Raw genomic sequence first — 15,505 nt, 5'->3', positions numbered from 1 at the left:
GGGAGGGGTTTGTGGGAGCTTTGCTGGTGGAGGGTTCAGAAACAGGAGGTGAAGACAGTGCAGGACACGGGGGCGTCTCCCTGGAGCAGGTAACAGGAGCATGAATGGCGAGGAATGATACAGAGCAAGGAAATCACCCTTCGTGGTACCAGGGAGACACTAATGAAGCGGAAAGGCAACAAAACTTCTAAAATCATAAAAGCAAGTGCATTTTAAAATTCTTTTGTACTGGAAGTCTACTAAATATGTAGAACCCTCTGCCCTGAGAGAGCGAAAGAGGCTTACGGGTTTATGTTAATAAAGCAAACAAACACAAGCGCGTTTAGGATGGTAAAGCAGTACAAAGGATAGAACACAGGCTGGAGCTGGCGAAGAGGGAAACAGATTCCCCAATGGATGGCTTGTCTGTAATTCTCCCCACGGGGGCTCTGTGAGCTCCGCAGCCCCACTGAGGTTCGGGTCCAACACAGACAGGGAGCCTGGCAGGTGTGAGCAGGCCGGGGTGGCCCCCACGTCCCTTACCTGGCAATGACAAACAGCACGCAGCTGACCCCCAGGTAGGCGAGGAGGATGTACATCCAGATGTCGGGAGAGAGCGGGTTGAGGAAGGAGAACACGCTGGGGTTGGTCCCGTTGGGCTTTCGGTACAAGATGCTGACCCCCAGCGTCATGAAGGGCTTGGAGAAGTCTATGGCTTTCTCCCGAACGTGGGTGATGGTGAGAGGAGCGACCGCCAGATCGGCTTTCTGTGTGTGACACAGGGGAGAGAGGAAGAGGCGTTAGAAACCGAGGGGTCGCCATCCCCGGTGAAGCACCCACAGCAGTCAGAAACCCCCAAAGCGCAGCCCTGGGGTTCCCCATTCCCCCGGCACAGGTTGGGCTCCATGTCCCCGGTCCCTCGAGCCGGACCAGCAAACACCGACCTGTCAGAGCTGCACAAACCGTGTTCAGGGGCTTCTGGCACCACTGACTCCAGAGGAAATACGGGCATATAAATCATGTTTCTCGAGACGAGCGGCACCCGCCCCGTGCCAGGTGCTTAACATACTCATGCAAGATTTATTTAACATCTGGTTCTGAAAATTAAAATTCTAAATTAACCACGAGTGATAATGGATATAGTGATTTGTCATTACTTGCAAACTTCAAATCAATATTAGCTGTCTTGCTAGTCCAACAGAGACTATGGGTTCACTGTAGAAATGGGTGAAGAAATGGGTCGGGGTTGCAGAGGAAGGTTGGACTAGTGATCTTGTTAGACATTGCAAACCTGTGATGGAAGTCAGTAGAATATTTTTAAATATATGGGAATCCGGGCCTTTTTCTATAGGAAAAGTTTCTTTTATCCATTACATACATATACATGTGTGTTATGAAGGGTCTCCTCTCCGTAGTGTTTTGTAACGCGGTTCTTTGGCCAAGCCCTGGTTGCTTCCCTTTCCCTGTCACCGGCCAAATGGAAATACGTTTTGAAATCATCGTGGTACAGAAAGTGTCCGTTTCAATCAGCAGCATTTGTCAAACCTCAGAGCAAACGGAAACAACACGTTGGCGGTGATCCCCTCGTGCCGGCGGTGCCGGCGGTGACGCTGATGGGAGTGGAGGGACGGGGGTTTTCATAGGGACGTTCTGCATCCCCGCGCCGGGGGATGCTCAGCAGGAAATGCAGCATTTTAGCTCCTCCATCAGCTCTGTGTGAGTGTCCTGACTCGACAGGGAAAACCAAGGGAGATCTTGAAGAATTGGACTATGGATTTTTCTGGAGAACAGGACAAATGAGCAGTTCTGTGGTCAGCGCTCGCTCACAACCGCCTGCCTGAAAAAGCTTCGGCCAGATTTGCCAAAACGTTACAGCAGGGCAGTTTATGCTCCACCACAGAAAATGGAGAGAGGGAATCTGCATGGATGCCTGAGGATCAAAACGCTTTTAGTGCAGAAATAAAGTTTTACTGTGTCATTTCAGCAGCTCCTGTGATTTGATCACAGCCGCGTGTCCTTGGCAGTAAATGTCACGCAGGAGCGGAACGGAGCGTGGATTAGGGGGCCCGCGCTCCGCCGTGTCCTGAGCCATTAAAGGCAGCACAGGGCTGCACTTCCATATCCTTTTTATCAATGCAGATTTTTCTGAAGGTGGCCTCTAATTAAGGGTTTGCTGACTGAGAGGATCTAAATCAAAACCCACCAAGGGTGACGCTTTCATTTGTCGTGCTCTGACATTACAGGCCGGGAAGTCAATTATCAGGCCCTGGCTGCTTCCTTCCCTCAGCCCCAACTTTCATGCTGTTGCACAGTAAGATGGCTTTTATTAAAAATGAGGAATGATACAAATTCCAGCGGCTTAAAGGCTGTTATCCAGCAAAACCACTTAAGCACACACTTGTTTCCCTAGAGCCTGCAGGCCTTCCAAGCCTCATGTGTGTTCCTGAGTGTTCTGCTGAATTGAGGCCAAAAAGGTGAATTTTGCAGCTACGCACCAAGTGCAGACACTTCTCCAACACACCTTGAAGGGCTTGGATCCCCGTATTCACCCAGTTACAGCATTTTCGCTTGGCTGGAGCTGATGCAGGTTCGGCGGGTGTTCGGGGGGTGGATTGTGTTCTCTGCAGAGACACTTGGCTTTGTCGGCAAGTGCTGAGTGTTATCTCGGCTCTCAGTGATCACAGTGGCCTGGGGTCAGAACAGCTCTGGCACAGCCACTGGAATCCCACAGCCCCGAGCAAAGCGCCGTGTGCCCGGCCGAGCCCAGAGCAGCATAAGCACCAGGTAAACATTTATTCAAGAAAATAAGCTGCCTCAGTGCTTATTTTGCCAATCTGAGTTAGGTATTTACATAAACTAATGATGTATGTGTTGCCTGAGAGGCAGGTAAATAGTGCAGGTTTTACTTATTTAATTGTTATTCGGGTGTGACGTGGAGGACACTTCATACAGCAGAATCGGCTTTTCCCTATTCCTGCCCCTGTGGCTTCCAAACGCATCACTTGGATTAAACATCCACCAGCGCAGCAACGTTAACGGCAATGTGGTTCAGTTTGTATTTCTGCCAGATTTTACTGTCAATAAATGCCCATTTATTGTGAAAGTGTTAAATCAACTGTCATAAATCGTCCCTAAGGATAGAAATTACATCTTTTCTATAGTTACCATTGGCAGGGATTTCCATTAGAAACCCTATTATTTTTCATACCTTTTTTATTCCCACGTGAAGTCTCAGATGGAATGGAAATTTGATATCCACTGTCTCAGCAGAAGACAAGTTTTATTTGTGAACAAGTTTGTGCAAAATGTCCAGAACAACTCATTCTGCCGGTTTTACGTGATCCTGCCCGCAAACAAAGGGAAGATTTGCAGGCGTCATTTTGCCAGGCAACTCGAATTCATAAATCAGAATGGATGGGTTGCAATGCACAGTGTGGTTTTGCTTGTACCAATAATGATTTCTATGAATAAACATCAGTGACAGGTCACTACTGATGAAAGGAGGGTCCCTGTTTATTATGGATGCAGGACACAGGAGCTTCTGTGTCACCCGGGTGCCCCAGGGCTCCCCAGACAGCAGCGCAGGGACCGCGTTCAGCTTTCCCATGGGATGGAGGCTCCTTTGCAGGGGAGGATGAGGATGAAAATCCAGTGGTGAGGAAGGAGTTTGCTTCTCCGGGGAGTGCAGGGAACTCCCTCAGAACGGGGTTTTTGGCGAGGAAGGCTGAGCAGCAGATGAAGGGCAGCAGGGCAGGGCTTTGCGCATGTCACTGCACGGGGCTGTCGTCTCCAGACCTGCTGCTGGGGGCCCGGCAGACAGGGTCATGCTGGGAGCTGCTCCGACTGCTGTTGCTTTTCCTGTTTATGCTTAAGGCCAGACTAGAAACAAAGCAGTTTTACAAAGGATCACAGCCCGAGGCATCGCTGCCCGCGGCCAGGCGTGTCTGCATCAGAGAGGAGGATGCGAGACTCCCAAACAAGCCAGGAGACTGCGTCAACAGCCTGTCCTCCCACCCCAACAATCCCAATTCTTTTATGAGAAGAGATGCTGAATATGAAGGAAAGCCAGCCCAGCTACCAAACTCGCAGTGTGGGCAGCCCTGTTTTCATCGCTACAACTTTGTTTGAATGCTGTCTCCAACGCTTCTCCTACGAGGTGTGAAATAAGGCTGAACTCTCCCGTTGCAAAGCGCCGATCAGTTACTCCTTTCCCCGCACGAGCTGAAGATGCTTTGCTGCTGAGGAAGGGCCCCATCTGGTTGCAGTTTCACTTTTTAATGCTTTACATAAACACTGCTATAAAAAGCAATGACATGCAGATAAAGAAAATAATGGCTTCGTCTGGGGTTTGGGCACTGGGTGTAAATCTCTCCTGGGCACGCACCCACCACACCTGCTAAGAAGAGAGTTCCAGCTTGGTGCTGCAGCAGAGCCTGCAAGAAGAGCAGGTTTGCTCCTTGCCCGTTGCTTGATGTTAATTTGCTTTTCAGTTAGCCAAGAAATACTTTAATGCAGGTTGACCATGAATTTCATGCTCCTTAATGAGGTTGTTCCTCATACCTTCTTCTCGGTCTGTCTCTTTTAGCTGACCACAGCTTTGGGGATGGCTGAAAGCCTCCGGAGAGCCCTCTAATGTCTCACAGGACATTGAAAGTGACACGGTTTGGACTAAATGACAGTCTGGCTTCTATTCCTTCTATCTTATTTCCTGCTTTGGGGCAATTTACTTCTCAGAGCCCTGCACTCCAGACACTCCGTGGTGAGAGCCGCAGCCGCTGTGTGCCCGTGCTCTGCGCCTGCTCCTGTCTGCGTGTCAAAGCACCGGTCCCTTCTGCCGGGACACTGTCACTTGTCTAACCCAGCAAGGCTGTTGTGTAAGAGGCTATGAAATGTGTATTTTGAGCTGTCTGGAGTTTTCTGGAAGCAGACACAGGAAGGCAGGTTTGCGCAGCGTTCCCCTGTGGGACGCAGCGTCCTGCTGCCCCAAGGGCTGTCCTTGCGCGTCCTTGCTGCTTCTCCAGGGCGAGCCGTCGGAGGACGGCAGCGCTCTCCGCTAACTGATTAAGCATCACTTTGTCCCTACAAGGGACATAATCATTATCATCTGCGTTTTACAGATGGAGCAAGTCTTGCACAGAAGCAACTTGTCCAATGTCATTTAGGGCAGCGAGCCAAATCTGGAAACACGACCCAGATCCCTGAGCCCCAGCTCCGCGGCCTCTCGGCCAGACAATGCTCTGTACCTGCCCAGCACAGCTCATTTACTGGAGTGACTCACCCAGCAAACACATTCTTCTCACATGAACCGTGAGCGCATCACAGCTGCTATGTATGGGGGATTATTTTTGTCTCTTTTCTACTTAGGCAATGTTTTCAAAATGTGGCCAGGAACCTGAGAGGTGGCCAGGGGCTGTGCCACTCGAGCAGGACATTGAGGACAGAGCTGGGCTGCAGGGTGGCTCATACTGCTGCGGAGATCAGAGATTAATTTTGTCCTGATCTTTTCTTCTAGAGACCTTTTTCTGGGAGTAAGAGATTCATAAAAGCGCCAGCTTTCCTCGCCTCCCTAACTGGGCCTCTGGGATCACAAGATGTGCTGGAGGCAAAATATCTAATTAGGAACCTGAGCAACCTCTGCCTGCGAGTGAAGGTTTCAGAGTAGGTGACTTCTGGCAGCTGCGGGAGTAAAGCTGCCGCCACAGTTTCGCTGGTGTTTAATGGGCTCTCAGAAGTGGCCACAGCTGCTGTGTTGCAGGGGGAGCTCCACGTCCCAGGAGATGTTAGAAAAGAAGCTCAGTTTATATAAAAAAGAAGTGTATTAAACTGTCCCCTGCACACCTGCTCTTGCAGTCTGGATCCCAGAATCGCAGGATCTGTTATCCGGATTCAACTGGGCTGTGTCTGGGCCACGTCTGGGGTCCCTCAGCCACCCTGCTGTTGTGCCCTGGCCCCTGTTTGTGGGGGCAGAGCAGCCATGTCCCCGGGGGGCACAGCAGCTGGCATGGGCGGCCTGTCCCACGTCCATGTGCAGAACCCCCCAGTGAATATTTAGAAGGGTCAAAGAGCTGCTCTTCCAACAAGTCGTGCAACACTCGTCTGGGCAGGGAGAGGCTGAGTCCCGAGCCAGCGGGCACCCGTCCCCCCCGCAGAAAGCCTTGGGGACACGCAGCGAGGGCTCACTCACGTGGTCGATGAGCTCCTTGATCATGCCGTTCCACTGCCCCTTCTCGTCCTGCGCCCCGTACTTGCCGTCCTCCACCAGCCGGATCTCGTAGCTGAAGCCCAGGATGATGGCCAGCTCCTTCAGCAGGTCAATGCAGTAACCCTCGAAGCGGTCGTTCCCAAACAGGGCCGTGTCAGACTTGCGGAACATGACAAAGGGCTCTTCCTGCACACGGGAAGACAAAAAGTCCCCGTGAAGGGTCGGTGCGGTCGTGGCGTAGAATGGTTTGGGTTGGAAGGGACCTTGGGGACCATCTAGTTCCAAGGACAGGGCCACCCCGCGGGTCAGCCTGAGCCGCCAGGCGCATGGAGCAGGGCTGGCACCGTGACATGTTGGGAATAAATTAACTTTGCACAGCACATCAGCTAATTAGCAACCTTGTTTGCCCCACAAAATTTAATTTTGTCTCTTCTGAGCTGCCAACTGTTTTCCATTTGGTAGGATTTCAGGGAGAAAAATAACCATTTCGTGCTCTGAAAATGAAGAGCGTTGAGAAACAACAAAGGGAGGAGGACAAATTGGAGCCCGAATCCGGCGCAGCAGCGACGCAGCCGCCCCGCAGCGCGGTACCCGCGGGCCGGTGGGTCGAACACGGCGAGGGGTGGGCAGCCCCAAACCTCCGCGGTTTGGTTTTCTTGCCTGTTTTGGCAAAACCGGTAACATCCCGTCGCAGAGCTGAGCTTGGCACGCACAGCTCGGTTCGGTCCTGCCCTCCCTGCGCCTTCCCTGGAATTAGGGCTTTGTTTGTGAATCAGCCGGATCCCTGGATCTCGATATGAATACACGGGCTCCAGAGCAGCCATAAAGCACTATTAATTTGGGGAAGAGCTGTAGGGATTACATACATATTTAACAGCCGAAGCACTGAACATTAGGACGCCACTCGCTTCAGTAATGTATCTCCAGGTCTCAAACATTTCCTAGGGGGTAATTCTGAACTCTGTGAACCACTTATTCACGGACTATTTCACAATTTATTACTGAAAATGGCCAGACATCCAATTCACAAGCTCTCTCGGTTTGCTAATCGATTTCTCAGTGAAGGTGCCCTCAATTTCATAACTTCACAGTTCCCATATTGCTTGGGGAGAGCGGTGCTGGCTGCCGGGGTAATATTTCTCTTCCAACAAGTCATTGCAATATGAGCAAAAGGCGAAAAAATAACCTTTCATGCTTTTCCTTTTAAAGTTCCCTCCTCTGGCTTTTCTACAATCATTTACACCAGTGCAAATGCAAATCAAATTTAAGGGTGTGTTTTATTTTTTAGAATCCAGTATACGGAAATGTAATTATTGCAAAACTGGGGGCTGAGCACATTTCCTCCTCCCGCAGGCGAGGGGATTGCAGGGCCGCCGCGGATTTGAGGTAGATACCCCGTGGCACATGTACATGCCCAAGGAATTGTACAATTAATAGGAACTGATATCACCCGTGTACATTATGTAATTTGTACATGCTCGCGGAGTATGAGATGAAAACGCTGCCTGAGAAAAGCATGTCAAAGGCGGATGGCTGACAGGTCTCCTCCTGGCTCCATCATCTCGCATTATGCCGTGGCCTTTGAGATCTGGTGATTATCGCACCCTAGACCCAGACATTTCCACAGCCCCGGCCACGCGTCTTATCCCTCACAAGATGCATCTTTTCTAGTTTCCCTTGGTCCTCTCCATACACCTTTCACCAACACCCCGGTCCTGAATTACCTTTACCCTCTGTACCTTTGTGCCTCCTGAATATACGGAACACAAAGGGCCCAACGTTTCCATAGGCAAAGCCGCAGTTCAGGCTCAGTCATGGGCAGGCTGTCCAGGGCTGACATGAGCCTGCGCTGTGTAATACAGCCGTCTGGAAACCAATGCCACTAGTCATAATTCATTAGATAGTAAATAAAAATTCATACTGATCTGATGCCTGCCGTCAAATCCAATAGCGAATGTGAGAACAAAACGCGGCGTGACAGTTGGGAGCGGAGGAGACCTGTTAAGCAACCGCGGTTTGCGGGATAACGGCATTACTCTTAGCTAGTTTATCAAATACCGACTTGAGGGGGAAGAAATGTGATTGTCACAGCTAAGCCAGTGTCTCTGGGATTTGGGGGGGGAGGAGAGAGATGAGCTTGCAGTCACCTACCAGGACCGTGGTGACAATCAGAGATCGGTTGCTCAGCGAGTCGGTGACGTTCGGCCCCCGTCCTTTGGCAATTTCTGTGATGTTCAAACCCTCGGAAGGGCTCCACGCTCCAACCTGAAACAAAGCGAGCGAACCCGTGAACACCCAGTGACACCGTCCTGGCCTGGGTAGGGGAGATGGTGCTTTCATCTCCAGTAAGCAGAAGCAAACTGAAACGATCATCTTGTGTCACCTAAATAGGCGATTTGCATTAACCCTCCAGTTGCAGGTGACTCCAGCTGCACGTGTCTCACCAGCAACGCTCGCGCTGCCCTCTGATGCAGCTCTATGGAAGAGGACCACGGTGAGTGGAATTCAGGGGCTGCACGAGCAATTTGCAAAGGTACCGCGTAGAGCGAATCATCAAACCGGGCTGGAGAGTCAGCTCTGGGCACGGGTGAAGCAGAACAAAAGAAAACAAATACAAATATAAGGCCAGTTTCTTTATTTTCCCACCAATTTGCTTTGGTAGGGAAGATTAGACAGGACTTGACCAGCTCTGCACACAGTGGGGACCGTTCCCGACTCCGCGCTGTGGCAAACCAGAGGGACGTTTGGACCGGGTCCCCTTGGCCCAGGTCACCCCTTGGGACGGGCATTGGCCACCACAGTCCCCACCAATGTGAGGTGCTCTGTTCTTCTCGGGCTGTCAATTTTAATAAAAGATGAGGCTTTGAAGGAGGCTATTGACCCAGAAATAGCAAAACGTGTCTCTATTTAAGAGAAGTCATCTAGGCAGCTCTAAGCCTGTTAACCTGATCTCCGTGGCGCCGGGGAGGCTTTAGACCCGACTTTGAAGGCTGAAGTGGCTAAAGGACTGTGACGGGAGATGAAGTGTCAGGGGAGCTGGAGGAACGTGGGGGTGCCGGCAGCAGAAGGAGCGGGGTGGCCGTCTAGCCAGGCTGGCAGTGACAAAAACCAAACCCATGTGGAAATGGGAACAGAACGATCCATCCGTAGGGTCAAACTGTGCGATGGGACTCAGAGGAAGCAAAGGCAGCCGGCTCAGACCCACCGGGAGCCAGGACTTCCTATCTTTTATTTATTGCTACTTTTAAGCTGCTTCAACCTCTTCAGCAGTCCAAGGGAAGAACTTGGTTTTACTGCATTCCCCAAAAAGAGACTTTGTAATGAGCAATGCTGCCTGGCAAAAAAACATCATGAACTCTAGAAGAGTTTCCATGAACTTTGTGAAAGGCTCTAAATATTTCAGGTAAAACCTGAGCAATCCCCCGCATCTCCCTTCGATCACACAACAGCCGCGATGTCAAAAGATGGTGGTTCTGCATGGGAGAAGAGAAGCGAATGCGAGGCCGCGGCCAGCAGCGCTGCAGGCGCGGGTAACTCTGCCCTGCTGGGGTTTCTTTAAGAAATTGAATACATAGTACTTAAGCCTGAATTAATCAGTTTAAAATATTAAGATAAAAGAAAGAAAAAAAGTGCATTAAGAGAACTGTGCAAGTCAGATAGTCAAACCACATGTAATTAGGTATAGTTAATACTCCTGTAATCCCTGGAACATCCAGGAGCCGTGAGGATCAGGAGTTCAATCCTAAAGCTCAACAAACATAAGCTATTATACATAACGCACAATCCGTTCGGGATTTGTTTGTAGTTTGGCGTTTTGTTATTTCAGCTTAACTATTGACACAAACCTCGCTTGGGCAGAGATGTGACATCGATACTTCAAAACCCCTCTAGAGCTGACAAGGAGCTTTCAAAAAATAACAGCGGAGCTGTGAAATCCGCGAGTTGTCGGAGACAAAAGCTGCACGGGGTGTGCGCCAGGGTTTGGCGCTTCCTCTGGGCTTTGTGTGACACACAACAGCAATAAATGCGGCTGGTGCCAGCAATTCCCCGCCACACCTGAGCAACTTGACGTGACAGATATTGCGGTTGCACCTAAACATCATGTGGTACCCAAATCTACGCACATTTCTGTTATTCCACCAGCACAGCTCTCCGGCATGTCGGTGCCGCTGTGCTCCAAAAAGACACGTTGGGTTTTTTTGGTTTAGACTCTATATACAAAATACTTCGTAAAAAACTGAAGTCAAGGTGCAGAGATCATCTCCTGCTCAGGTCTGGCGAGGAGGCGGCTCTTCCCGCATCGGCTGGGCTGGCGGCAGCTCAGCCTCAATGCCATTGGCTTGATTTGAACTGTTTTCTGTATTCGACACCAAAAAACACTCGCTAGGAGAGCGCCGTGGCGACCTTGAGATTTTTTACGTGGAGTGAACAACTGCTGTGGTGAGAAAGCGTGGCAGCGATTTATTCCAAACCAAAGGCAAAACAAACTGTAAAAACAGGGGGATGGGGAGGCCAAGCTGTTTGGTGCCACGGAGCTTCACTGCACCCTGATCACACTGCTGCCTCCAGCCCTGTTTGATTAATTCCCTGTACGGGCATCTGTGCGTGTTGGGCCGCTCGCTGCACGGTTAATTGAAACGTCCCTCTCTGTGCCCCCGGCTGGCGCTTCCCGCAGCCCCGTCACCTGTCCCCGTGCCGGAGGGGACGGGACTCGGTGCACGTCCCCGCTGCCCCTCGGCACCTTGTGCCTGTCGAAAAGCAGACTCTGCTGGGAAGGGGGTTTGCTGCCCGCTGGCCAATCTCTGCCGTCAGTGTGCCAGAGACCTTCAGCAGAACGAGGCTGGGGGGACCCCGGGAGCACATCGGGCTGCTCCTTTGGGCTTAAACCAACTGACCTCACCTCGAAACGTTCCAGTAGCATTAATGCTTTGCATATGGCCCTTTTTATTATTATTATTTAAATAAGTAATTGAAGAAAAGGAAATGAAATCCCCACAAACACCTGGGAATCAGATTTGCACATCAGCATCGTGTTTCTGTGCCCGGAGATTTGCGCTAATGAGGAGGATCTGAGGCTGCAGCCTTTGTGCTGTGTGTCCTCTGGTTCCTGGGCAAACCGAATGAGACCCCTCCAACCAACCAGGCAAAACCACACTTTGCTTTTTGCTTATTGTCACTTGGATAACCCAGCCCAGAAATAAACAAAAATACACACTGCGCCCTCCTCCAAAATCCAGGCAGTAATAAGCTGGTGCCATTTCCAAGCCTTAGGCAATTTTCTTTGTGGGAAATCACACCAAGGTGTTGCTTTCAAGTGCAGTTGCCTCCTCAGAAAAATCAGCATTTTGTAAGCAAGGCCAGCGAGATGGGGGGTGGGACGGGCTTTATTCCTCCCCTCTTGGCCTGGGCTGGGAGCTGTTACCGGCTGCTTGGATCCCACTGCATCCCACACACATCGCTCGGGGCCACCGAGTCCCGGCTGAGGCGTGGAAAAGGATCTGAGGAATCCCACAAAGCAAATACCCTTTTGTGTAAAAACCAGAAAACATGGAAGTGATGCAACCACCAACTGTTTCCTCTGCTGCCTGAGAGTCGGAGATAGACTAAGCCATAGCGGGTAAGACAAACCGCACCTACCTTTTCGAGACCGTCTTCTTTGAGGCTGATGATATCCAAGTCAAAATCTGTCCGTAAACCACTCGTTTTATTAAAGACAATTCGTCCTGTTAATCCTTCCCATTGGGCCTGTGGAAGGGAGAAAAAGTAGCAGGGCTGTTACTAGGCATCATAAATAATCTTTTACCCTACACTGTATGTTCTTTTAATTAGTCCTTGTACTGGTTCTTAGTCCCCAAAGAGCATGATTAATTAACAGCCATCTCTGTCACTGTTCAGAGTGCAGGCAGAGCTGAAGATTTTCTCAACTCTCTTGCAGTCCTCGCTACAATTTTCGTTTGCACCTTTTGTGTCCACCAGCTGTTGCAGGACGTGATGACTCAGTAGAAAAGCGCTTGCATTTATCACGGCATCCTTGTGCGCTGCATTTATCCTTGGAGCACTGATAAATGCGGGGCTGCGGGGAGCCGGGGTTTGGGACAACTCCAGTCCGGCTCATAAATAATCCTTTTTTGCACGAACCTGCTGATGCTTCCAAGGTGTGTGGAGGCTGAGGTGTCCTGAACGCTCTCCTCCCTCCTTCCGGACGGAAGGTGGAGCAGAAGAGGCCAGGAGCTTGTCCGCACTAGCAGGCTCTGTGCTGTGAAGCAGGCATGGGGATCTGGTGGGAGTGCTGTGCCCATAGCGCTGCTCTGCTTTTTGGCAGGATGAGCCCAGGGCTGGTGCCCTTGGGGCTGCGGAAGCCCCGTTCCTGGAGAATTTCAGTTTGAAGGCGCAAGGTCCTGCACAGCCTGGTCTGACCTGGGAGCTGGTCATGGGAGCTTGGCGTCAAGAGCTCCAGATTCATTTCAGCGAAATGCTGCTGGGATGCTGTCTCTTTTCCAGCGTACGCTTTGCAGCACCACCAGAATTGCTCTCTCTGATTTAAGAGGTGATCGAGCCCTACATGTCAGGCAGTGGCTGCGTTGGCGGAGCAGGTGCTGGGGACAGCAGGTGCCGGGGACAGCGCTGGGCTGTGCTGTGAGCGCCCGTCCCAAGGAGGATGCTCCAGGCCGCTGACACCCTTTGCTGCTTTGCAATCGCGTCTCGGGCTCTGTCCCCGAGCTGGAGAGGGGGTGGCTGCGGGGACACGTCCCTCTGTGCACCCCTTGGTCTTTTGGGAGCTGAGAGAGAGCGATTGCTGCGTGTTCTGCTTGCGGTGGGGAGGAAGCTTATCCCTGCAACGCGCTGACACGCTGCCAGGAGGGAAACAACAGGCAGGCACTGGAGTGTGAGGCTCAGGGTAATTTGCAAAAGGAGCCAACCAAACAAATTATTTACACTCTGTTTTGGCAGCCAGCTGGAGCGGCTTTCTGCAGGAGGGAACAAAACACCAAAATGGAGAGAGAGAGAGAGAGGAGAGAATACCGTCTTTAGTGCCTATTAAGAAAAGAGTTCATTCTCTCTCTGCAATGGGAATCATTCTTCTTCTCTCCTCCTGCTACTCCTCTGTTTGAAAACTTTAGGGGTTTTTGTACCCAGCCTTTTAAATGTGACCCACTCGTGCATCCCATCCTGCAGCCACTCTTATAACTTGCCGTGCAAACTGCCCCAGGCAGCGAAGTTTAAAAAGGCCTTGGGGTAAATAAGAGGGTTTTTTATCACAAAGACAGGGTTTGCAGTATCTCCCTGTGGCTCCGCCTTCATTTTTTTCTTCCGTGAGGGCTCCTTTTTGCAGATGGAGCCAACCCGGGGTGTGAGTGCAGGGGTGCGAGCTTCGGCTGGTTTGGGATGGCTGGACACTTCTCACTGCACTCTTGGTGAGCTCCCTGCTCACCAACACCCGTGCTGTGAGGCTGCCTGCGCGCTTCAGCCAGAGGCAAACGAACAGTTGCATGCGCTGAACAGGGAGAAATCATAATGACTGGAAACACAGAGGGAACGAAGCTGCGTCCTCGCTCCCCTGGCTCCTCCGTGCTAAATCCCCCGCTCTGCCCAGGCGGTTGGTCAGTGCACAGGGACCCCGCGCTGCCAGCTCTGCCGCTGGGATTCGGCAGCACCGAACGCCCTTTGTGGGCCCCAAGCAAATGTTCCTGTCCACGGTAAATGGCTGGTGCTCGGCTGAGAAACGGCCTCAGAGAGCGAGCGGTCCAGCTGCTCGTGACGCAGCGCAGATCTCAGTGACAGCATGGGAGAGCTCGGCTCGTTCGGGATGCTTGGCACAGCTGGACAGATGTTATTTTGAAGGCAAAGATGGGATTTTTCCATTCTGGGTGCACTCAGCAGCCCGGCATGTTTCTGTGGTACCTGCCCGGGCAGGGGATGTTTTACAGCCGTGTCCCCGCCAGGTGATGCCCTGCACCCTGTGTGCCGAGCAGCTCGCTGCTCCCGCGGGGGGAGTTTTGTGTTAGCGGGAAGCAGTAATAGTTGCAAATCATGCTTTTACCTCTTTTATAAAGTTCATGAAGCGGCCACCGAACCTCCAGGCTTTGTGGCGGTGGCACTGCAGGGAGTTGACGGTCATCTGAGGGGCGCGCTGGTAGCAGACGGACACCACGTGCACCGCGTCGTACAACAGGGCAGCGTCTGTCTAAAGTCAAGGGGAAGAGCATTTGTGTCGATAGTGGTTCCAGAGCGAGGAAGCAAGGTTTGCTAAATTATGGCATGGAGGGGAAGTGCGAGAGTATGTCCAAGCAGTTTCATGGTGGATTACGTACTGTAGTGCCCAGCTGAGATCAGGACACCAGGCAAACACAAATAACAGGCAGGATCTCCTCTGGGGAAGCACAGAGAGAGGGACTGGGAGAAGATCTGGGGGGGGGAACCCAGCAGCGCTGCAGACAACACGATGCTGCAGTTGTGGGCAACGCCGCAGACAAGTAGGTGAATAAAGGAGAATAGTGGGGCTCTCCTCCGGGGAAAAAAAGAACAGGAGGGATAGAAGGAACCGTTTCAAGGTGAAATTCTGGGAGGCTCTGCCACATGTGGGTGGAGTTCTGGCAGGTCTGAAGGGAGAAGGAAGGAGGGAGCCAGTCGGCAATTCCGGGGGTCGGAGACAGCCCGGCAGGGAAGACAGATGGGCGAGCAGGTGCCGAACCTTCCGAGCAGTAACTCAGCGGAGCGGAGCTGCCATCAGACCCTAAAAGGGAGTCATCAAAGCTGCGGCAAAGCCCATCTCTGGGCAGAGCTTTGGCTCTTTCTCCCTGCACCAATCCCAGCAAACTGCCTGGCGCAGTCCAGCTGTGCCGGGCGTTGGGCTGGGGATCGTCCTGCCCTGAGCTGACACAGGACGTGTGGGGGGAAAGCAAAGAGAGGGGATGATGCCTCTCCTGGGTGCTGCGGGGTTTCGGGCACACACTGTCCAGTTACCGGTACAACAACCAATAACTAACACTTAGTCCCTAACGAACGTTCCTGCCCTCCCTCCCGCTCTGATCTGCTCCCCAGATTTCCCACGTTTAAACTTCTCGTACCATCATGACGCCATCGAGCAGCCCCAGCTCCGCCTTGGGCGCAGACTGCAGCCGCTCCATGGACCACTTCTCGATGATGGACGACACGTGCGGGTTCTCCACGTTGAGGATCCGAAAGCCGGTCAGGTTCACTCCGGAGTAGCGATATGGTTCTAGGTCTAATGCATAAAGATCCTTAAAAGAGAGAAACCAGTTTAAACATTTTGTTTAGCTTTGTTTTGTTGGTGTTTTCTGTCTGTGGCTGAGGTGGGCAGGT

At 51.8% G+C, this 15,505-nt stretch overlaps 1 protein-coding gene across 1 annotated transcript in view; it reads right to left on the bottom strand.

Annotated features, from left to right (window-relative positions):
• Positions 1 to 15,505, bottom strand: part of GRIK3 (glutamate ionotropic receptor kainate type subunit 3) — an 88,343-nt gene that overhangs the window by 15,853 nt on the left and 56,985 nt on the right. The window contains exons 6-11 of the mRNA XM_065041447.1: positions 15,250 to 15,423; positions 14,223 to 14,366; positions 11,819 to 11,926; positions 8,333 to 8,446; positions 6,164 to 6,367; positions 523 to 746 (exon numbers count right to left, since the gene is read on the bottom strand). Coding sequence (XP_064897519.1) covers positions 523 to 746; positions 6,164 to 6,367; positions 8,333 to 8,446; positions 11,819 to 11,926; positions 14,223 to 14,366; positions 15,250 to 15,423 — 968 coding nt within the window. The remainder of the gene's footprint in view (positions 1 to 522; positions 747 to 6,163; positions 6,368 to 8,332; positions 8,447 to 11,818; positions 11,927 to 14,222; positions 14,367 to 15,249; positions 15,424 to 15,505) is intronic.

The sequence above is a fragment of the Columba livia genome, chromosome 26, assembly GCF_036013475.1.
Source record: "Columba livia isolate bColLiv1 breed racing homer chromosome 26, bColLiv1.pat.W.v2, whole genome shotgun sequence".
Lineage (NCBI taxonomy): Eukaryota > Metazoa > Chordata > Aves > Columbiformes > Columbidae > Columba > Columba livia.
This window is presented reverse-complemented; position numbering and strand designations above follow the sequence as displayed.